Genomic DNA, 24,408 nt, shown 5'->3' on the forward strand with positions numbered 1-24,408 from the left:
ATTTTCTTCGTTCAGCGAACTGGGAGCGCGGAAAAAACACAAACGACGAAGCGAGGAACCACAACGCTCGTCTTGTGTGGTTCCTCGCTTCGTCGTTTGTGTTTTTTCCGCGCTCCCAGTTCGCTGAGCGGTGTAGTAATTGTGACGCACACTCAATTGAATTAAAGTGTACGAAAAATCGCCCTTTTTGTCGGTAGGATCTCCGAACCCACAACCTTCGATTTATGCGTCCTGTGCTCTGCCAGTTGAGCTACGGCAGAATGCACTTCGGCGTCCACTTCTGTTTTTATATTTCTGTGCATGTAATCCTTGGGAGGACGCGTTCAAAGACGAGGGGGTTTCCTCCTCACCTTCGCTACCCTTCCTACAGGCCATATCTCCCCCTCGCCTCTTATTTATTGAAAGAACGTGTACCATGTCATCACTAAGCGTTGAGCCTATGAGGATATCGCGCTTGTCGGCTACGCGCTGTTATCTCCGTTTGCGCGGTCGCAAACATAGAAAATTAAGTGAAATCAGTTGATCGCGCACGATAGTCATGCGAGGCAAGGGAGAACGGATGGGCGGCTGCATGGCAATGCAGTGCGGCAGACAATTCACATCTGATATTTCGCGTATATGGGCCAACCGAGAGGAAGTGCGCCAGAAAGACGAGAAACGCCAGGAGAGAACATTGCGCTGGTTTTTTTTTTCTTGTATTTTCAGAGGCTGGTGAAGGGCCCTTTAACGCTATCGCGTTAAAATTTTGAGGGGGGCACGGGCCCGGTGTGCCACCCCCTGGCTACGCCACTGGTGGGGCGGAGGGGAGGGGCCAGGCTGATGTGGTCGAGTGTCATTTTGTGCTTGTATGCCGGCCATGGCGAAAAACTTTTTTCGGAGGTGGGTCACAGGCCCGGTGTGCCAACCCCTGCATGGCTACGCCACTGATCAGGACATTCGAATGCTCCCCCGCCTCTGGATCTGCCCGCGGGCTCCCAACCAAAGAAGGTCTTAAAAAGCAGTGCTGGAGCGGAAGCTCTTGCGTCGCCTCATGGAAGTCAGCGCTCGCGCAACCTTTATCTCGGAAACACAGGGACGTGGTGCCCGCTTAGAGATAACGTACGCTGTTTCGCTCTGTGAATGTAAGCGCTAGGTTAATTTAATTTTAAAATAAGAGATCGTTGTTCCCGACGAAAGTAACATATCGAGATGAGCATTGGCGACTTGATCTCCAGTAAAATTTGGGAGGACTTTGAGGTTTCTGGAGGAAACCAGTGTCACAAAGACACACATTGAGCAGTATCTGTCCGGAACATTTTGCCGCATTAAACTTGTAAGGCGTGGAAGGAAAACACTCCCTTTTCTTGGCTGAACGCTAACGTTTTCTCCAGCCCCTACCAAGATGGAGGCCGCCAGTGGGTACGCACGGCTTCACTCTTGAGGCATAATTTCCTCACCTTAGCTCTCACCGACGTTGGTGCGCTTGAGATCCTTGAGCCTGCCGTCTATACCAAGGGCTTTCGCACGTGAAGTTATATTTTCGCTGAACAACTAAAATAATTCTTGCTTGCTTTTATGAAAAGTACATAGTGAATCTTTATGGACGTCGACCTCGTTACGAGCCTGGCTATCCGTGGCAGCGCGGTACGTGAAATCGCGCGCTAACCGATGAGCCTGCTCGTTAGGATTACATCCGAGCGGGTTAACTAAGCCATCGAGATGAGCTGGGAACCACGTGATGTGGTACCCCCCTTCGCTGTTCTCCCGCGTTCGTTGCAGTGCTTTGCTCACAATATTGTTCGCCTGTTCAGACACGAGGGCGCTCGAGAAGGATATAACTACCGCCTGGCCAGGAAAAAATTTCCACTACCCCACCCAAAACTGAACAAGCCTAAGGCTACCACATTCAGACTTCTGCAAACCCGTACGTATCCCACTCCTCGGTCCCTTAATAGTGTTACGAAGTTTGTAAGAGAGCTTTATTCGTAAGGCAGTAAGGCACTGGAAGGCGAGTGTCAGCCAGTACTGCACGTCGTTCTTCTCTTCCTTTCTACTCCGTTGTTGTTGTCGCTGCTGCTGCTTCGCTGTAGATTAGACCCACTAACATTGCTCCTCTTGCAGACGAAGCCCTCCGGGCGAGAAGTCAGTTGGAGGGTCGCTGAGTAAAGGGCTTCAGGCGTGCTATATGCGTGACTTCGGTCTTGGATGACCGTCTTCCACTGGCAGTTAGGCGTGCAATCCTATAATTCAACTCACCAAGGCGCTCTGTCACAACAAACGGTCCAACATAGTCAGCGAGGAGTTTTTGACTCAGTCCACGTTTCCGCACCGGAGTCCATAACCACACTAGGTCACCAGGACTATCATACCAGGATTTATAGTGCTCTTGTGAAGCTAGAGTACGCAATCGGGCGAGGCGCCGAGCCTCCTCCGCGCGGCAGAGGGTTTCCGCGATACAAGCGTCGTTGTGACTGCAGAAAGCAAAGATAGTGTCCAAAGTGTACCTCGGTGAACGAGCGTAAAGGAGGAAAAACGGGCTGTATCCAGTGGTCTCATGCTGCGCGGTATTATATGCGTACGTGACGAACGGCAGCACTTCGTCCCAGTTCTTGTGGTCCGAGCTCACGTACATGGACATCATGTTCACAAGAGTTCTATTCGTGCGCTCAGTCAAGCCATTGGTCTGAGGGTGATAGGGCGTTGAGTGTCGCAGGTTTGAGGCACACAGACGTAGAAGTTCTTCAACAATATCAGCTGTGAATTGACGGCCACGATCACTAATGATCACGCGAGGGGGGCCATGGCGAAGTATTATCGAATGCAGTACAAAATGTGACACTGCGTTTGCAGTTGCAGAGGGTAGCGCCGCCGTCTCGCAGAATCGAGTCAGGTAGTCGGCGCATACTATGATCCAACGGTTGCCTTTGGATGAACGTGGGAATGGTCCTATCAGGTCGATGCCTACTTGTTCAAAAGGTGATCTGGGTGGCTCCACGGGCTTTAGGTAACCGGCTGGGGCAGCAGTAGGTCTCTTGTGACTTTGGCACTCGGCACAGCTGGCTACGTATGTCTCCGTTGTCTTGCGCATTTGAGGCCAGTAAAATCTTTCTTTGGCACGATGGAGTGTTCGCGTGGATCCTAGGTGACCTGAAGTTGGGTCATCGTGCACGACGCGCAAAACAGAAGAGCGGAGGGCTTCTGGCACCACGAGAAGAAACTGTGCACCTGTCGCGGAGAAATTCTTCTTATACAGCAACCCATCTCGAACACAAAAATGGCACGCTGTTGACTGTTTAGCGGCAGAGAAAAGTGGCTCTAAACTTGAATCTTCGCGCTGTTCTTTTGCGAAGGTTGCGACATCTGGGAAATCTCGATGTACGGTTGCAATTAAATGGTCAAAACTGTCAGCGTCACATTCCGTTGCACGAAGAGGCATCCTGGAAAGGCAATCGGCATCAGCGTGCCGTCGCCCGCTCTTGTAGGAGACAGTGAAGCTGTGCTCTTGCAATCGCAGGGCCCATCGTGCAAGGCGTCCCGACGGATCACGAAGACTGACGAGCCAGCAAAGAGAGTGATGGTCGGTGATGATCGTAAACTCTCTCCCGTAAAGGTACGACCGAAACCGCTGCACAGCAAAAATAACAGCGAGGCATTCCTGTTCAGTAACCGTGTAGTTACGCTCGGGTTTGCTTAAAGACCGACTTGCGTAGGCGATGACATGTTCTTTGTTGTCTAAGCGCTGAACAAGAACAGCACCAAGACCTACACCACTCGCATCTGTGTGGAGCTCCGTTGGCGCTGAGGGATTGAAGTGTCGGAGTATCGGCTGCGACGTCAGCACTTCAGTTGTCGAAAGGAAGCAGAGCACTCGGGCGTCCACTCGAATGGGGCGTTCTTGTGCAGGAGGCTTGTCAAGGGATAAGCGACGTCAGCAAAGCGAGGAATGAATCGCCTGAAGTAGGAGCATAACCCCAAGAAGCTGCGAAGTTCTTTCACAGACTGAGGTGGCTCAAATGCTTCAACTGTCCCCGTTTTTGCAGGGTCGGGCCTGACGCCGTCTTTATCTACGAGATGTCCCAACACCAAAGCTTGGCGTTCACCGAAATGGCACTTTTTAGAGTTAAGCACAAGACAAGCCTTCTTTATGCAGCTGAGGACAGTGTCGAGACGCGCGTTGTGCTCGTCAAAGGTACGACCAAAAATGATAACATCGTCGAGATAGCACATGCATATCTCCCATTTTAAACCTCGCAGAATGGTGTCGATCAGGGGCGGCGCCAGTGGGGGGTTTGGGGGGGCCCCAGCCCCCCCAAAATTTCCGCCTGCCCCCCTTTTGCCCCCCCAATAGCAAGCATAGTCAAAATACAATGCATATGTTCCCAGCCTCTCTGCTCCCCTGAAGGAACCCACTTGTCGTGGGTGCCCCTCCAGTAAAAAAATCCTGGCGCCGCCCCTGGTGTCGATGAAGCGTTCGAAGGTGGCAGGGGCGTTACACAAGCCGAATGGCATAACGTTGAATTCAAAAAGTCCGTCGGGTGTCACGAACGCTGTTTTTTCTTTGTCTTCGTTATGCATCGGTATTTGCCAATAACCGGATCTCAGGTCGACAGAAGAAAAGTAAGAAGCCGAATGAAGACAGTCCAACGCATCGTCTATACGCGGAAGCGGGTAGACATCTTTCTTCGTAATGCTGTTCAGCCGCCGATAATCTACACAAAATCGCCAACTGCCATCTTTCTTTTTGACGAGAATAACCGGTGCAGCCCAAGGGCTCGCGGACTCCTGAATTACTCCCTTCTGCAGCATTTCTTCAACTTGCTCACCAATTATCTTACGTTCATCGTGTGCCACGCGATACGGCTTCTGTCGTATAGGGTGCGCTGACCCTGTATTTATACGATGGCGGACTCGAGAGGTCGGAATTGGGGACGTCTTACCGTCTTGCGAGAAGTCGAACACTTCTGCGTGCTTGGTTAAAACATCCAGTAACGTGTGGCGCTCGCTCGTGCTGAGTGACTTGTCCACCATCTGAAGTAGCTTCGAGTCCGAAGGGCAGGAATGGAGGGGCTCGTCTGCAGCAGCTTCGAGTACAGCCAGGAAAGTCGGTGTTTCTTCCTTGAAGAGCGCGAGCTTCATGCCAGAAGGTAGAGTATGGGCTGGGCCGTGTAGTTCATCGTCCATAATCCGGAACGTCCTTCAACTACTGATACTATGCAATGCGGCACCAAAACATTCTTCTTTATACAGGCTGAGTGAAGGGGTTCCGTTGCGGCGTCAAATGTTGCAGGAGCGGTGCCAGAGCAAATGACCGGGACGCGGACAGTACATTGTGCGGGCACGACGACATCCTCAGCTACACAAAAAGCACTCCCTTGGCGGTGTGGCGAGCTCTCCATGAGTCCGGTCATAACTTCGTCGTGTACCGACAACTCCCCACTTCGACAGTCAACAGTTGCACCACACTCCCGCAAGAAATCTATGCCTAAAATAATATCGTGCGTAGATCGAGGAATAACGGCGAATTCAGTACTGAATATTTTGCCACACAAACACACATCAGCAGTGCAAACATCAACCGGGCACAATGTGTCACCACTAACGCTAGAAAACGTCGATGTATTGTTCCCGTGAAACAATAGGATAGACCCCGACCACTTACAGTCGTGCCCCAAATGCGGCCATGACTCATGCTCTTTCGACCACATGCGCTGGCTGTGCCCAACCCTTACTGCCTCTCCACCATTCTCGAAGGATCAATGGGAGGAATCCCTGAAGAGTAGTGATCTCCACACCCAACTCCAGGCCGTCCAGAGGGCCCACGACATCGCGACGGAACTTGGACTTCCAGTCCCATCGTGGGCGGAGCCACCAACTTGATCTGGGGGCCTCCGGCTCCCCAGATTCGAGTTCCTCAGGTCTCCAATAAAGTTCTTGTCATGTCATGTCATGCTTGCTTTTAATTTGCGATCTTGTCTTGCATGCGCCGCGTGCTATGCACAACCAGCTCACGCATGCGAACGAGGAAGAAGAAGAGCGCGAGCAAGCTCGGCTGTTGATCGACTCGCAATGAAGACGCGTCTCATCCTCTACGGCGTCGTGATCGGTGTCATACTGTGGGCCATGACTGTTACCGCGTTCATCTTGTTCTTCGACACCTCCAACGTCCTGATACAGCGGCTCCGAGGCAGGACGCGGCCTGGTTAATGGCCAGGTACCTAAAACGCGTTTCGCCAGCCCCAAGCTCTCCATCCAGCGTCCCGAAGCGTTTTGTTTCAAGTGCCGTGCAGTGGAAACTGTGTTGCGGCTCGCATCTGAATCAACGACGTTTGCAGTCAAGTCATCCAGCGCAGGACTCTGCGAGTGTAAACAAAGTCTCTCGTCGGAGCGATGCAGCCACAGATGAGATGCGTGTGTTTGGTTGTTAGTGCTACGACATCGTCGCATCAATGTGGGACGCGTTGGACAAGAGACCGTTTCTAATTAGTCGACGATCAAGCCATCGAGTGCCGCAAGTGTCTTAAAGTTTGAATAGCACCGCGCGTCGCATGATGGCCACCAGCTGCGAGGCGATGCGATTGATGAACAGTCTTTAAATGCCAGCGCTGATGCAACGAGACTGCCAGTGTTCAGACTGTCCAGTTGTGGTGCATGAATCCGTTCATAGTGTTTTGGCAAGCGACTTACTTGCATGACTGCGTCGCTATTTCTGTGGTGAACTAACGCCACTTCGCTGTGACGATATGTAGAGCTTGAGGACACTTTGGCTTCGCTTTTGAAATGTTCAAGCTGATATGGTCCGTGTACCCATGTCCAGGATTGCTGACGAGGTAACAAATACGTGGCCGATGACAAGCTATGTCCTACTCAGACGCGCTTCAGAAGGACGCTCGCAACCTCGTTTGTTGCTGGATAACATTGTTTCTTTTTTATACTTGCGCACCAGAACCTAATTAAATGCGCATTGTTCACTTAATGCCTAAATTGTTCACCGGAGTACACGACAGATAGGCGCAGTTTGCAAAAACACACGCACGGACATATTCGATATTTTTTCACAGATAACTAATGTTGCATTGCCTAGGAAATCGTGTGGCACTTAGTTCCATGATGGTCTTCCCCCATGCCGTTCTAATGCCATGTGGTCTTACGTAGATTCCCTACCACTTGGTTGACTTGGCAACCACGAGTACACTTCGAATTTCGCGCTGCCCGCAGGCAAGCTCTCATCATCATCATGTGATTTTTCTTTTTCACTCTGTCGAATCCAAGCCAATCCGCAGCTGCAACTGACGGCGACGATGGCGACGATCGTCTGTCGGGCGTGTGTCCGTCGGTGCTGTGCGCGTTGCGATCCGTGCTTCTTGGAAGACGATTCCTATGTTGAACAGTTGCATATGAAGTATAAATAATTGGAAAACAAAAAGGGATGCCACAAAGTTACGCTATTGTATCTGATAAAGGAAGTCTCCTTAGTGCACTCAGTGCCAATGAAAAAGAGCTCCCCTCTTCAAAGTGTTGAGGTGTTGTAGCCCAGGCCCTTTCGCTGCTTTCGCTGTGCTCCCTTGGCCCTACGGATACACGTGTGAGCTTTCACAACATTTAATGACAAGTTTAAGGGTTCTGAAGTGTCGCGTTTTCGTAGTTGGCTTAGCCGCTTGATTATTATTACAATTTTATTTTTAAAGTTCGGCCTTAGGCCTGCTTATCATGTCGTGTTTGTTGCAGAGAGCACCGCAAATTGTTGCTGTTGTTGCCCAAGAAAACTTGCTGAAGTAACGCAGAAGACGAAGAAGATGAAATACAGCGCTTTAAGAAGCACGACTATTGCAAATCCGGACAATGTTAAGATTCGCATGTTACTGTACCTGGATTTGTGTCGCTACGAATGTTACGAATCAGTGTAGCGTGTTCTTATAAGTTCATTCTTTCGTCATCGTTTTCTTCTACACCTGCTTAATTTTGCTCGTTAGCTGCTGCACCAGAATGCATGTGCCATTAGTAGTAACTTAGTCATTAAAATATATGAAAGCGCATAAATTACAACTAGTGGTTGTAGATGTAGAAATGGAAAATAGTAGGAAAGCAATAAATTCTTCCTCACTGACGTTATTTGTTGCTCTTCTTATTTGCGTCCTTATATAAGCCATATATGCGTATAGTTTTGAAAGTGCCTGCAATTTCTCCGCTTGTGTGCTTGAAGTCAACTTGCCACTGATGGTAGGCAATGAAAAATATATTGCCCACTAATCACTTTGGGCTCACTGCAAAATTCCACAAATTCGGTCCTAAACTATCGCTTGCAGCGTGGTTCTTGATAAGGACCAGAAGACCCGTGTCCTTAAATTAAGATGCACGTTAAAGAACCCCAGGCAGACAAAGTTAATCCAGAGTCCACCACTACAGCATGCCTCATAATCATGTCATGTTTGGCATGTGAAACTCCAAATTATTATATGAATAAATCTTGATAACATTGGGCACGTCCCATTAAGTCATTGCCGTAACTTTCACTGCCGCAGAAAGGTGTATGGGAGATTTGAAGACTGCATCACTACTGGCCTTTCATGGATGCACTGTTTTCTGGCACATAGAGCTTGTAATTTCAGTGAAAGCAACATGTCTGATATTTTATGTGTGTACTCCACCAACTTAGCTTTGCTCAGTATGACAAAGATACTTTCCAATTAAAATATAAAGGTGGACAAATTGTAGTGGATGTGTACATTTGAATCAGTGTGGGATATGGTAAAAGAAACACTTGTAGGAAGGGCACAAGACGACTCCTGTGTTCTTTCTACGCGAGTGTCTTCAGTCATTTCCAGTGCGAATTCAAAATTATGCACGCTTTTCTATCTCACCACAGTTTCTGCTATGAGACTAACTTTAGCTGGTGCTTCATTTGACGTCACCTCTATGCCCCTCTATTCTGCTGCAGTTTCTTCAACATGATCGCTACAGACATCATTCGCGATCTGGGCGAAGACCCCGACAAGGTTTGTGGCCACGAGGACCACGTTGTGCTCAAGCTTGAAAAGCCTTGGCCGTCTTCGACATCCTCTTCATCTTCATCTTCAACGCCAAAACTGCCACAGGGTCTGTCTCTCAACAACGAAGGGCGCCTCATCACCACCACCGCGGATGCTTTCGTTGAGAACCGCAGCTTCCTCAGCGAGCACCGCGTGGTCGCCGCACTGTTTTCCGGCTGTGCTTCATTCGACGAGTGCCGATCGTTGGGCGCAGCTGCGCGCAGCGTACTGTGCAACGTCCAGACGCTCGTGATCGTCCACAACCGCGACTTTGTGCGCACGCTGATCGATCTGTTTCGTTCTGTGGAAACGATCGTCCTGCATCATGACATGCGACTGCAGATGCCCGAGGATGACTGGGGTGACATTCGCGGTGCTCTTCCGCAGCTCAAGCGGCTTATTGGCAGCACACCGGCGTTGGGAGCGCACAACTTGTTTCTTAGCGCGGCGACTATCTGTGGCCTGCTTGGTGACTGCCCCTACGTGAGTTGCACTATTGTGGTTCAACTGTCAGTTATGAAAAGCAGTTTTATTGTTGCCTAACTTTATTGTGTTGCTGCTGTAGCCATGGAATTATACTCGTGCCACACAGGCATAGAAAATGGCATTAATTTTCTAATGTGTCAAAATTTAATGCCATTTGCATGGTGCAACGTGGGCAAACCTAATGGAACTAGTATCTCTCATGTGAAAAATATTTTATATGTGGCTTTTAACAAATCTCGTATTATTCCCTATTTGCACTTGGCGAAATTCAATTCAGCATTGCAACGGCTTTGACATGACAAGTGACATGTTGCTTCTGGGCTTCAGATGCAATATGTAGTGGTTGAAGATGCTGTGGTTGGTTGGAATGTTGTAAAAGACAGCAACAAACTCAAGCTAATGGCACTATAACATGCTTACTTCACTAACCTTGATTTTTCATTGCCCTAAAATTGCTATTTTCTGAAGTCACCATTATCGACATCATCAGGTCAAATGCCACCAAATTTAGGCATGTGGCAGCTCCGCCAGGAAAAGTGACATTCACGAACTTAAGGCCTTAGTTACTTAACGTCATTTCTTCAGCCCATGTGGCATGGGTATTACACCCAAAAGGGCATATTAGATGCGAAGTATCTTAAGGCGGAGCTCAATCCGGTGGTGGTGGTGGTGGTGGTGGTGTGCGGCGTGACCACCCTTACTGCGCATGCGCACACCCTCTCCACACACCTCCTCTCCACTCACCCTCTCCCCTTCACCTCCTCACTTTCCCTCTCCCCTCCCCCTCTTCCCCCCTCACCCCTCCCTCCCCTCTCCACTTTCCCTCTCCCCTTCCTCTCTCCACTTTCCCTCTCCCATACTCCTCTCCCCTCCCCCTTTCCACTCTTCCACTGAAACGCGGGCTAGACATGCCGAAATTCTCTCCTGCGCAACGCCGCGATGAGCTCGAGCGCATGCGCGTCCCCTCCCCTTCTCCCTCCTCTCCTACGCTGCCCCCCTCTCGCCCGCCTGTCGAACGCGTTCCCCGCTCGCCCTGTGAGAATTAACGGCCGGGCTAGATGGAAGATACGACGCGCGTAGCGTCCCTCTTTGCGTTCCACGACGCGAGGTCGGTAGCATGCCCAACGAACGCCAACGAAACGCGATCGTGCAAGTGCTCCGGCTTCGCATCGGCTCATGGTCCCCTTTAGCGGGAGATGGTGTAATTTTTGAACAAACGCTACTCTACGTAGGAACTTAGGTGGCACAAATAAGTAGACACATTTGCAAGAGAGTGTATGAGGGTATACAATAAAAAGCAAGTGCAATAGTGATCCATCTATCAACCTCTACAATAGAGAGAAGGCTTTTTTTTTTGATGCTCTGTAGACACTCCCTTGAGACACAGTCCACACATGTGCTTTTTGTGCCATGTTTTCCTACTTAGTTAGCAGCCCTTGCCAGTGAATAAACAGTGTGAGTGTGCTCTTGTCTTTCATACCCTCTGTTGTGAATGTGTGTAGTAGTTATCTGTGCTATCTACAGCTGCAAGTACTATGTCTAACACTCTATGCTGGATGGATGGATGCTATGAGCGTCCCCTTTGTAACGGGGCGGTGACATGTCTGCCACCAGGCTCGAAGAAAAAAGAAAAACATTCCTTGTTTCATGTTGGCCTAATACCTTATCTACATTGATTAAATCTATGTTATTATACCAAAAAAATATAAATTCACGGTCTATCTCTCTGCCTCTTAAGGCAGAATGACCTTATTTTTCCCCCATTATTTATTTTTGCTCTTTATCTCTACTTTTCTGCCACCAATACTCTAACCGTCTCTTACTTATTTCTATCGCGGACCTGTTCAGCTTTCCATTGTTGTCCCTAAAACCCAAGGCTTCATGTAGACTCGTGCCCACACGTATACCTGGGTGAATATCGCCACATTCAATCTGTACATGTTCCATCGTTTCCTTAGTTCCCCCGCAGCATGTACATTGTTCTTCTTCGTTACTGAATCTCGCTTTATAACTACGCGTTCTAAGGCAGCCCGACCTTGCTTCAAACAGTAAAGCGCTTCCCCTTGAATTATCATAAAACCTTTCCCTCCTTATTTCGTTTTTTCCCTTTCGGTAGTTACCCAGAGCCGGCTTCTTTTCCATCGCTGCCATCCAATAAGTCCTCTCCGTCTCTCTGACCTTCCGCTTAATGCTCCTTGTTGCCATATCGCCCGCACTGCTAGCCGCATATTTACTGGTGAGCCTCCTAGTTCTTTTTCTCCACTGCGTGTCAACGCTTTTTCTATACAAATACCTGAAAACCTTCTCTGCCCATCTACTCTTCTTCATTTTCCTCAGCCTCTCTTCGAATCTCATTTTGCTCTGAGCTTCCCGCACTTCAAAGCCTGTCCATCCCATATCACCCTTTACAGCCTCATTTGTCGTCTTCCCGTGAGCGCCCAACGCGAGGCGGCCCACCGTCCTTTGATTTACATCCATTCCTGATTGTACCTCTGACTTCATGCGCACCACTGAGTTCTCAGATGTAAGCCCCGGGACCATCACACCCTTCCACAGCCCTCGAAGCACCTCGTACCTATTGTATCCCCATAAAGCTCTGTGCTTCATAATTGCAGCATTCCTCTTCCCCTTTGCTACCGATGCTTTCTCTTGTACCTTCATATATCTATCCCCCTCATTTACCCATACTCCGAGGTACTTGTACTCCCTTACCCTCGGTATTTTTTGGCCCTGTATACAGACCGCATGGTCTTCGTGATCATTGAATACCATCAATCCACATTTTGTTGCACTAAATCCTAGTCCTAGAGCCTCACATTCCCTTCCGTGTATATCTGGCAGTCGCTGTATACCATCTTGACTGTCCGCAAATAAGACAATATCATCAGTATAAAATAGACCTGGAAGCTTCTGCTCAACCATCGCTCCGACCCGTTTGTGTGACAAATTAAATCCAATGTTGCTACCTTCTAGCGCTTTTTCCATCCTCGCCATGTACAGCATGAATAACAGCGGGGACAAAGGACATCCCTGTCTCAGCCCCTTGCTAATTTCAACGCTGTCCTTGCTACTTATTCCTTCCCATTCTATACAAACTGTATTTTCTCGGTATATTTCCCTCAAAAGCTGTATACAGTCGTCACCTATGCCCACTTCTTTCAGTATATCCCACAAAATTTCCTGATTAACGTTGTCATACGCCCCGGTAATATCTAGATAAGCTACGTATAAGGGCCTGTTTTCTATTTTCGATATTTCTATACCCTGGGTAAGAACAAACAGATTATCGTCTAACCGCCTGTCGATTCGAAATCCATTCTGAAGTTCTCCCAAAATATCATTTTGTTCTACCCACGCTTCTATTTTTAATTTTACTGCCTGCATCGCCGACCTGTATAGCACCGATGTAATGGTTAGCGGTCTATACGAGCGAATGTTATCCTTTTCTCCCCTGCCTTTATAGATTAAGTTCATGCTACTTTTTCGCCAACTGTCTGGTATTTCCCTCTCCTGTAAGCACTTTTCTACGGCTTTCAGCAGTGCTTCTTTAGTGTTATGTCCGAGTTCGTTAATGAGGCTGACGGGAACCCCATCTAAGCCCGGTGTAGTGCGCTTAGGAATTTTTCCTTCGCCTTTCTTCCAATTGAAATTCTCTATAGTACTACATCTTCGTCGGTTGCACTCCTTTGCGCACTTTTACTCACCGGGGGAATCCCCTGGGCGACCTTTTTAAACGAATCAGCTGTTATCTTTCGGATGTAACCTAGCGCTTCATACCCTTCCAATTGATTTCCTCCTTCATCTACCATATGTTGTTGCATTGTGACAGACTTCCTACCCAGCGCTTTTAGGTGGCTCCAAAATATCCTAGGCGCGGCCTTCTTCTTTTCGCGAATCTCTGTCATCCAGCGTTCACTTTCACCTTTAATTTTTGCCTCGACTAATTTCTGCACAATGGATTTTTGCTCTAAATATATTTCCCATATTTGGTTGACTTCGTCCTGTGGCCGCTTCTCCTTTTTTGCTTGTCTGTGCTCCCGTGATGCCTCACGTCGCTTCTCGATCGCCTCCCGGATTTCTTTGTTCCACCAACTTTTTGGCTTTCTCTTTCCTTTCCAACAAATAGTTTTCTTCTCTTTTTCCGTTTCTTTTGTGATTATATGTAGCAGCTCACTATACTTCCAGTCTTTACCTGGTAGTTCGTCTACTTTTTCCTCGACTCTTGCGGCTATATTTGTTATTTGTTTGTCATTTAGAATACAAGCTGCCAAACTTTGATTCTATGTTCTTATTATCAGTTTTATATCCCATTTGTAATATTATGCGTTTATGATCACTACCCAAGCTGTTAATGCCTTCCTCGTCTATTCTCATCTCTCTAAGTTTGTGATATATTCCTTCTGTCATGAGACATAATCAATGCTCGATTGCCAGTTTCCGACTTCCCACGTGATCTGCCCCTGACACTTAGGTCCCACGTTAACTATCTCAAGACTATGTTGCTCTCAAGACTGCTATTAACAGTTCCTATAATAAGTCTTTCCTTTGCACGGGCAACATTGTGCAGCAGTGAACGATGTGCCCACAGACTCAGTACTACTGCCTTGGAAAATCGTTGCTTGTCAGCGGGTTGTAATTAGTCTCTGAAACAACTGCCAACTTGCCTTCAACAGTGAGAGGCATTGGATGCCAAACTGAGCACAGGCGCACAAGAGGGGTGCAGTGGCTTCCTTGCACATACAGATGTCACATGTCGGGCTGTCTGCCTTCTATAACATGGTGTGAGAGGGACAGCGCCATGGTCAAATTGAGTCTCACTTAACTTGTAATATTGAGGAGAGGAAGAAGAAGGTACTAGTACTGCAACAGCTCTTCTCATCGACAGTCCTGGTTTTTCCTGTATGCCTCGTATTTGCCATGAAGTGATAGTAGTTGGGTTGTCGCAGAAGTAAGCATTTATGAGTGCCACTGTCAACAATAAGAAGTAGACTACTGTTTACCACCATGGGAAGTGGTACTTGTAACCATTACGAGGGTTCAGGTTACGTAGCTGGCAATTGTGGACTACTCTGAAGTGTCTATAAGCTAGAAATTTAGTTTTTTTAACAGGCTAGCTGATAAAGTTCGATATTATATACTGAAAGGGGCCTCACAGTGTGGCAGTTGAAGGCATGAGATAAATAGAAGCAAGGTACACAAAAAATTGCTGTAGCATGAAGGACAAAAGCAAAGCATTACACATATTTAAAGTACATCCATACCACATGTCCGGCAGGATCATGCGAAGGCACGTGTATTGTATTTACAAGGATAAAAGAGTTCTGCTCTCCGCCACGCAAGAAACATATCTCTTTGGTCATAATGATCTTAATCATATCATGCACTCCCCTTGAAGTATCGAGATGGATATCAAGTTTAATTGTACTTGCAACAGTGTTGTGGGACACCGAGGAGGAAGCTGCACAAAGAGGAGCTGGCCAATCTATGCAACCTTTGTGCCTTTCATACTCCAAAACATGCCATCTTGAGAGAAAGAGAGAGAAAACCTTTATTTGTGAAGGCCTCAAGGATTATCCTCGTTGGGTGGAGCCCTTAGTTCAGGGCCCCATTGGCTCGCGCCACGCAACGTGCCCGCTGGATCAGCCGACGCTGCTCCTGCGGCTCTGAGCCATCTTGAAGTCTGCAGGAAAGAATGGACTTCTGCGATTTTCAGTGTAAGAAAATAAAGTGAGCTGTTGGCAAAGCTTGCCCTCCTTCCTTTTTGTTCATGCAGCTGTGTGAGCTGCAGACATCGATGCACGAGATCCTTAGCCCAGCCAATCCACTGGTGAGCATGCTATTGGCAGCACGACCCGCCCTTCTCACGTCTTGGGGCCTTATACTCGGGGCAGACGTGGAGCGGCTGGATGGCACGACGGGTGTTGTCTGGGACATCACGCCAGGGCACATGGTCCAGGCGAACATGTTCTTCCGCAGCTTGCGACGCATCGAGGTGGGACTTGCCATGATTTCTGATCTTTGTTTAGGTTTCTTTATGTTGTTTAGATAACATACTTTGTATAACAACTCTAATATACTTCGATAACAACTCGGTGCGAGTGTTCTCCCCAATGTTCCGCTTGACTGCCCACCACTCTCGTTCACTGACCACCACTACGATTGACCCAGTTGAAATGTGCGCCTGAGGAAACAATAAATAGCTACTGTGCACATGCAATGCCAGTGATCTGTGCCTCCTGGTTATATAAAAAGGAGTCTGAACAGGTTCTTGAGGTTTCACAGACTGCCAACTGCAGTGTCAATGCTAGAACACAAACGCTCTTGCTTCCGTTTTACTATGTGCATCATATAATGCCAGAAATGGGCAGCCAGGCATGAAATGTGGATTTGTGTCGAAAATGAGAAGTTTGAAAGCCTCAATTTCGTAAACTTAATATCTCGCCCTCTCCCCTCCTCTCTAAAGTTGTCCACCATGAAAAAATTTCTGGGGAGAACCCTGTTTTGTACCAACCTCACAACTTTCTAGCACTGTTTCCAGTGCGGCTTCTTGTTTGTTCACCTTCTGTATATAGACATTAATTAGAAAGCGCTGTGTGACATCAGTATGCAGTGCTCTGCTCACTTATCTGTCTGCCCTGTCTTTGTTGTGCTCTCTGCCGAAGGTTAAAGGGCCCCTAAACTGTAAAAATTCTTTAACATCTCAAGTAAATGCACGCATTGAGTTTAAAATGCTGTCACGATCAACAATGCCAAACGTGGCAGCGCTACAAGCCGTGGGCACACCGTAAACTAAAAAGAACGATCCCTCACCCTCTCCGGGCCTTTGGCATCTTCAGTGTTGCCCGTGATGTCACCACTCACGTCTGGTCATGTGAGCAACGAAAAGAACCTGTGTACACACGCTCACCGCTCTTCCTCCTTGCATGATGAGGAGGAGCACATAGCTAGGACGAGAGAAGAGCCGATGAACGGAGTGTAGCAAAGAAAGAGCAAAGTGAGCAGGGACTGCTTTTGGATCATCAAATGCATATAACTCCGCAATTATGGCGCCGTTTCAAAAATTTTCATGGCTACATGTTTCTTGAAGACTCGTGCACAACTGCAATACCGCAACTAAATATTGGCCTTAGGGTAATTTAGGGGCCTTTAAGTCCTCCAGCTGATGTCACCAAAAAGCTGTTCGCAATGCCGCCATTATAGCTGTGCACAAGGCCAGTACCACTGTATTCTCAAGAGTGCTTCTTCTGGGGAGAGTTGTTGAAACATGACTCTAAAATGCGGGTTGCGAATTAAAGGGATACTGACACGAATATTTTCAGTTGTACTAGTTTTTTTGCATCAAATGAAAGGTGAAGCCCTCAAGAGCCTAGAAAAGGTAGTGCTAAGCGCGAGTGCGCCCTGAAAAAGTAATTACAGTATGTTTTTAAAACCTAAATTTGGTTCAAACTGTACCCTGACGTCACAACACGGTATGAGCTTCTCGCCATGTGCTCGCACAATATATAGTGACGTTTCCACGGCCGCTCCGCACCGTGGCTCTGTGGGTGACACACAAGCAGCCATTTTGGAAGTTTTGATGACGCACAAGCGGCCATCTTGGAAGTTTTGGTACCTAACGTCATCACAACTAGCCAGACTGCTGCGTGAAGTCACCAGAATTTGTACTGTAGCTTGACATCAACCTAGTGTCAATGTCAGTAGGTGTGCCATGGAAAAATTGACTTTAATATCAAATTAAAATATGTTATCAGCATTTGCTGAGCTTCGCAGTTGCTCAGAGCCGTTTCTGCATAAGAAGAGATTTGTATGGCAGAGTAAACTCGCCTTCGAAAAAAGGTGTCAGTACCACTATAAAAGGCAAGCACAAAAAGTGATAAAGACGGGTGCTTGTCCTTTCTCCTTCGTTTTTTGTTTGTCTTAATTTGACCCCTCATAAATACCACTGTAGACTGCAGATTAAGACAGGTCCATATAATGCTGCGCAATTTCTGCTTCACTTCCATGAAAATGGCTACAGTTGAGTAGTTAAGCCTTTTTATATTTTTACTGAAAGAAGGCTCAACGTAGTACATTGCTTTTATGCAGGTGACCACAACTCACAGCCAGACTATCGCCGCCATCGGCGTCTTTGATCAGCTCACTGACGTCTCATTGATGTTCATTGCGCAAGGCACGCTGTGCTCCTTCCAAGGGCTCGTCGAGGACACGCTCAAGGATCTCCCGCTCAAGCACCTGTCACTCAAGTTCATCAAGGACGTCAGTCTTCCCGCCGTCGCCAAGCACTGGCCGCGTCTGCAGACCCTGTCGCTCCCCGAATGCTCTGTCATCGAAGATGACGCCGATGACCTCGTCCCCGGATCGTTTGTGGGACTGGTCAATCTGCGACTGGGATCGGACATTGCAATCCGCACGCTCGAGGCGCTGCTAGGTGCGACGAGGCGGCTAATTTCGCTCCGCCTCGATGGGGATCTCCTCGTAACGTCGTTCGTGATCCGAAGTTCGCTCGGCTCGCTGCCGCGGCTCGAGCGCCTCGTGCTCGGCACCAAGCACCCCCTGCCGGTGCTCATCCTGACGGGAAATGACCTGCGCTTCCTCATTAAGGCCCTGCCTGCCCTTCGGTACGTAGCCACCGACAGCTACGACCTTCGGCTGTTCTTTCAGAACTACATGTCATGGGTGACGCTCGACTGGGGCCAGTGCACAACGTGCGCCGCGGAGTTCCCACGCATCGACGAGACGCAGAGGGAGTTCTGGCAGAAGGCGGTGACGCCAATCAAAAGGGGAAGATGAATGACAGCATCCACTTGGCATCCTTGACCGGAAGTGACGTGTAACGACAATCGAGGGTGTCCTGGTGAGATGCCGCTCTTTCTCAGTCATCATGTGCTCCAGCCCCACCGTATTTTGCTAGTGATATGTGCGATTAGTCAGCGCGTCTGATCACGTGCGAGTTCCGAACTGGCTCAAGTGTCTAAGTCTCTACAGAATGCAGAGCTACTGTTCCTTTTGTGAACTAGGGCTGACCTTGGTCATGGCTGCGCCTTGTGGGGAAATTGGTACCTAGTACCAGGCAGGTGGTGCTGCTTCTGACAAGCAGGGATGAGTGTTCGTGTTGCATGGCCATCGGCAGCATTTTACGGTGGTTCTGAGGAGCCTGCCATGGCAAACACCTTATGGGTACCAGCATGCAGCGTTGAATTCAGGGCTGAGTGGCACACCACAAGATCACGTGACGCGTTTTTAGAAGAAGGTTGTGATACTTCTAAAGCTTTTGGCAAGCTGAAGCAGTAGAGAGGATTTTGTTGCCACATGTGTACAAGAAAGATAGCATCTTCAGTTTAAGGAGTGCAGAGACGTGACAGACAGATTTTTTTCAAACATTTTTGGAAAGCGCTCTCAGTGTGCTCAGGTGACAAGAGCATACCGAATTCCTGCACCTGTCCTGTGGTCATGTCTTTTCTGGCAGGTTCACATTTACTTAAATATGTTGGGCCAGGCAAAACAGTCTTTTAAACTTGAAATTCATCCGTTCTTTCAGCAGTATGTTGTATCTTTGGCAAGTATTTGTTGACATGAAAATGTGTCAGTGTCCTTGTTTTCTGCTGATGTCCTGACCTGTGCATGCCAGTCCCATCTGCTGTAAGATGTCAGCCACAATAGCTCTTGCTTAACTGGGCTGAACACCTGCTTTTGGCATTAGTGTACTTGTCTGAATGCTTTTGTGCTAGGTGCCAGGCCTTTCAGTGGTAAATTGGTGGATTTTGCTGAGGAGTTCTTGATATTTTGGTGTTTCTATTACAGTGGTAAAAGAAATAGGAAGCACTTGGTGATTGTGACAAGTTGTTTTGCGTGGACTAACATCTTTAGGAAAATGACATATAGTTGATACCACCTACCCTTACTACTTGTTTATTGTAAATGCTGTCACTTGGCTCTTATTGAAACATTTGCTGTTGTGACTGAAGGGCTTCAGCAGTTGTATGTTAAAACTGAGTAATTGAATCTCCATGTTTAGACATTTCTTGCTGTGAGCTATTTGCGGTGATCATCGCAGTTTAGATTAAAGGGGTACTGACACAAAATTTCACGGCCGAGATAGTGTGCGGGATCGATTCCCGTGAACATGCTTATATCATCTGCAAAATATCAACAGTGAATAGCTTGGAAGGTATTTTAAATGAATTTTGAAGTTTGCGTGAGTGATCGAGCCCCTCGGGCTATTGACACCCTCAAAGGTGACCCCAGGTGACCCCCTACTTCCCTGACGTGACCGCGCTGCAACAAGTTATGATGACGTCATAGCCGCCATGTTTTTGCCGCGTTCGCTCCAGCAGCCTACCTCTGGGCGGCTGCTCGCAAACCGCGCGAAAGTGCGTCACAGTTCTGTGTACTGACGTGTCGAGCGCTGCACCCGCTAGGTGGTGATAGTTGCACCCGGATGCTTGTCGTTTTTGAAACCGAAACTGACACTGGTCAGTAATGAAGAGCCTGTAATTAATTATCTGTCACGTGCTGCAGCAAACGATGTGCCGTGTTATGACTAGCAGGCCCCTAGTAACACATTGCATCAAAAAAACGCGAGGCCAAAATTTTTTTGTCAGTACCCCTTTAACATAAGCCAGAGAAGTTTGCACACAATGATGTACCCTAGACGATTGCATTTGCTTCTAGTGACATACTGCGTTCTAGAGCACACCTACCAAGTAGGAGTGCTTGAGTTGGTTTGTATATATTTATTATTAATTACTTGTAGTTATGTACATCTTATATATGTTCTTGATAATTACTATACGTGCTAATGGCATTTATCAATAATGGAATTCAAACTGAACTGTATGAAAGTAACTACTGCTAAGCTGTGTTTAGAAATGTATGTATTATATTCTCACAGTGTAACTTCTGGACATGCCTTGTTTTCGTTTTTTTTTTAATTTACTTTTCAGTGATGAGTGTTGTACACTTTAAAATTACTATTGGACAATTGAGGGGACGTCTTGTTTTGCTATGCAGCTTTTCTGTATAAAGCACTTTTCATTTTTGTAAAACTGTATCTCAGGGTTTTTTGTTGTTGCATGTGTGTTTGCAGTCACGCAAAGTGTATGATGGACATCTGAAGGTAGACCTTATTTAGGGATGGGATGCACATTGCCTTGAAGCTTGCACCATGACTTTGCCACCTGGAAGCAATGGAAGTTGTGGCTGAGTGTGTTAAGCAAGGCATTTGTGGAGCTCTGCCTTGCACCAGCAGTCACATAAAGTCACTTTTGCAAATCCATGAACCCTTCTTTTTTGACTCTGCTAAGTCAGGCGTAGAACCACCCCATGTCACTGTAATGCTATTTACAGGCGGATAAAACTTAAAAAGTCTGGAGATGCCTTCTGGAGACTATTATTATGTGTGATGTTCTTTTGAACTTCACTGTGATTTGTGCATGTATCAGCCAGCACTTTTTACTTTCAAGAATGTTCGATGACTTCAATCCTTCAGGGACTGACTTTTGTGTCTCCATGTAATTAACAATTTCGCAATTTCATGCCTGCTTCGCTAAAAAGGCTGTTGCAGTCACAAAAGCTTTGTTGTTAATTATGCACTTTGGCTCATGGTTTCAGGGCAAGTCTTTTGCACATCTGCAGTCACTTGTGTTGTTTCTCTCACATCTTTTCAAATCACATCTCTGCACATCAAGCTTTTTCTGATTACTTCTTGCTGGATAGCCAAAGAATGACTGAATGAATCAAATGCAACAGTTCAAGAAGGAAATACCTCCATGTTTGTATGTCATCGTCAAGGCTCATCAACGAACCCTTCACCGAATAGCAGCCATAAACAGAGATATAGCTGTTTACTTGGAGATGGTGGTGTCCAAACTACCCCAGGCGACAGTTTTCTCCAAGTACAAGCCACGAATCTCAAAGGCCTTTGGTGTCTGCAGTAGTGAAAGATACATCATAGCTGCCATGTTACCTACATGGCGGACTCCTGTGTTGTGGCGCTGCTTTTTCCACTTTTTCAACTACAACCGCAGCACCACACGGCTTGAAGGCTGGATGTTGTTACTTCAATGCGTGGATACTATTTCATAAGTTGTCTTTTACCTAGATGTTTTCAAACTGTCAGCTGGACATCCAAACAAACTACAAATCGCAGAAAAAAAATGCAATGTTCTCAAATGTGGCCATGTTTAGACATTGTAGGGTTCGCCATTTTGTGAGCTCTGATTGTCTTAAATTGGCTTAAAATGGTGCGTCTGGATCCAAGGGATCCCTAACCTGAAGAAAATTAATCATGTATTAGGAATAATAGTTTTTCATTCATAAAAAAATTCTACTCATTTATTTATTTAGTTTAATTTCTTCGTATCACGAGAATTACTATATTCTATTTCAAAAATCACTTTTCCTTGCATTTGTCTTAAAGGGACCGAAAACCATTTTTAATGGTACCTATTTAGAGGAACGGAAAACTTACCGGTCAGAGTGTCTACTCACAGATTGGTAGCGTGGAAAAAGCCGTGAAACATTTGTAATCAAAATTTTTCGGTCTGCGGCGTATATGAAGACGTATAGACACGTGGCAAAAACATGCTGCAAGAAATTAGCGCGAGAGCGGTTCGTGTTCGAGCGCGGAGGTTTACTGCGTATGCGTGCACTCCCCGCGCATGCGCCGCGGCTCGACATTGTCCACAGGCTGCCGCGAAGGCAGCGCTCTCTTTTACATCGTAAGCAGAAAATGATAAAGCGGGGATATATAATAAAATACACACTTTGAGGGCTGATTATGGCGCGCATGTCAGCATCAGACATGACTACAAAAGCGTTGATGCGTACAGCAAAGTGATCGACTTCATAATCCAACTTCAAGGCTCTTCCGCTAGGCTTCGCGACATAACAGTTTTTTGATACTTTTAAACACGATTTAAAAATATAACTCCCACTCACAATGCGAAAATGATGCTGAAATCTGTCACTAAATTTCACGTTCTTTTCATTTCTACCAGGATCCAATACCACGTTCTGGCCAGTTGTCGGTCCCTTAAACGTTTCGATTGGTCGCGGTGCCAGCTGATCGCGCGATTCTCAAGCTGGGCATTTGAAACAGCGTCATACCGTGAGTTTTTGTCGTTCGTTTGGGGATCGTTTTAGCGTTTGAACACCGTGACCTGTGAGGCGTTCGCAAAACGCATCTCAAACGAGATGCAGCGTTTGCGGCTGGTCGCGGCATAAAACGCTATGAAGTCCAGCTTTCCGCCCAGTTTTCGGCACTGTAAAAGCTCTAGAACTTATGCGTTTTACCAAAGTTGTGTGATGTCAGGTTCTAGTGCCACTGCGATGAACTGTCTTCTGCCAGACAGCCTTTCTGAGAAAATGGCACGACGCTGATAGTGTGATTGGTTGCCGCCCCCCTAAACACACACGTTACTCATCTGCAATGTGTGTGTGTCGGCGAGAAAAAAAAGAACAAAAATAATTGGATACCATTCTATGTTGCACGCGACGGTTGGTTGAACTCTCATTCTCCTGATCGTTTATTGTAACATTTGGCACAGTTACTCCATAGATTCAAAGTTTGAAGTTTGTTTCGGTTACGAACTGTTGGCAAGATGGCGGTGGTAACTTCGCATTGTCTACCGCCAGCTGATTAAAAAAAAAAAAAAGAACTGTTTGAGAAGGATTGCCGTGCGTTCTCGAGGAGATGGACGTTATTATCGCTGGGAAAAATAAAGCGTGGCGTTATCTCGATCCTGCAGCCGACAAGGGAGCACTGCTCGATCAGTGCAAGAGGAAAGGCAACAGGAGAATCGAAGAGAGAGTAGGTCGAACGTAGGAAGCAACAGATCCCATTCGATTCACTCGCACCTCCTGCACCGGTTCCTTCCTCTCATTTCTTTTGTTTCCATTGTTGTGCTGAAATGCATTCAGTCGACGGAAACCAACTCGCCCGACATCAAAGCATAATTCGGATCGATGAAGCTGTTTTATTATAAGAGCAAATGTGCATTTCAAATGTGTTTGCTTATAGACGTCAGACTCTGCCCAGGCGGCGCTGCGAAAAACACCGCCACCAGCGCCCTCATCGTAGCCCTGGCCCTAACTGGGTAGTGCAAAGAGAGCCGCCCGCAAGCGCATGTGCATAGGCCGCAATATAACCCTCCTCTTTCGTTGGTGTTGAGGCGCGGTTTCCTGAAAATCAAGGACCTGGAAAGCTTCTTCCGCCAATCCACGCTTCAGAAACAAAGGAAGCTGATCAAAGCGAACTGCGAGTACAACAAAATAAGTTTTAGTTATTCCCGCGCGCTGCAACTCGCAAGTACAAGCGAGCATCACACGACACCGAGTTCGAGGCAAGCCCTCCGACATCCGTTCTCTAGAGCCTAAATGCGTTAAAATCGGGTATATACGTATGCCACAGCGATAAAGTACCTACATACACGATCAATTTACTTAGCTATGCATCTTACGATCAGTGGTACAAAACTCGGTTCATCAGGGGCGAATGGCCCCGGCGATTTTCGCCTTTTCAGTTGCATTCTCCCTTAATTCATCTCTCGCTTCCTGTGCATTGGAGTGTTTTATTACGCATCCTCAAATGGTCTCTTGATGGTCGTCTTCCGTTTGTATATACTGCAAATGGGGATACGTGCGTGTCCACTTTCGCGGAGTACAACCAAAGGCAAAACCGTGGCCTCCGAGATAGCTACGGCAACCGCGGAGGACACGGGCGAAACAAACCTGAACGACCAACATTCTGCGAGTTACTTGTATGACGCACGTGGTGTCAGCTAGTTAGAACCAGAACTCTGAGCCTTCAAAACGTACATATGTCTGCGATGCTGTGTTGTGACGACCAACTCGTCGCGGTGTGCGTATCACGCGTCTCCAGTCTGCCTCTAGCTGCTCACTTCGTGTTACACGACAA

At 47.4% G+C, this 24,408-nt stretch overlaps 1 protein-coding gene across 1 annotated transcript; it reads left to right on the top strand.

Annotated features, from left to right (window-relative positions):
* Positions 1–7,283: 7,283 nt before the first annotated feature.
* Positions 7,284–21,413, top strand: LOC119401441 (uncharacterized). The gene is made up of 4 exons (XM_037668260.2): positions 7,284–7,561; positions 8,915–9,488; positions 15,265–15,483; positions 17,577–21,413. The coding sequence occupies exons 2-4, from the start codon at positions 8,925–8,927 to the stop codon at positions 18,279–18,281; spliced, it is 1,488 nt and encodes a 495-aa protein (XP_037524188.1). The 5' UTR covers positions 7,284–7,561; positions 8,915–8,924; the 3' UTR covers positions 18,282–21,413.
* The last annotated feature ends 2,995 nt before the right edge of the window (positions 21,414–24,408 follow it).

This window comes from Rhipicephalus sanguineus, chromosome 8 (genome assembly GCF_013339695.2).
Source record: "Rhipicephalus sanguineus isolate Rsan-2018 chromosome 8, BIME_Rsan_1.4, whole genome shotgun sequence".
Classification (NCBI taxonomy): domain Eukaryota; kingdom Metazoa; phylum Arthropoda; class Arachnida; order Ixodida; family Ixodidae; genus Rhipicephalus; species Rhipicephalus sanguineus.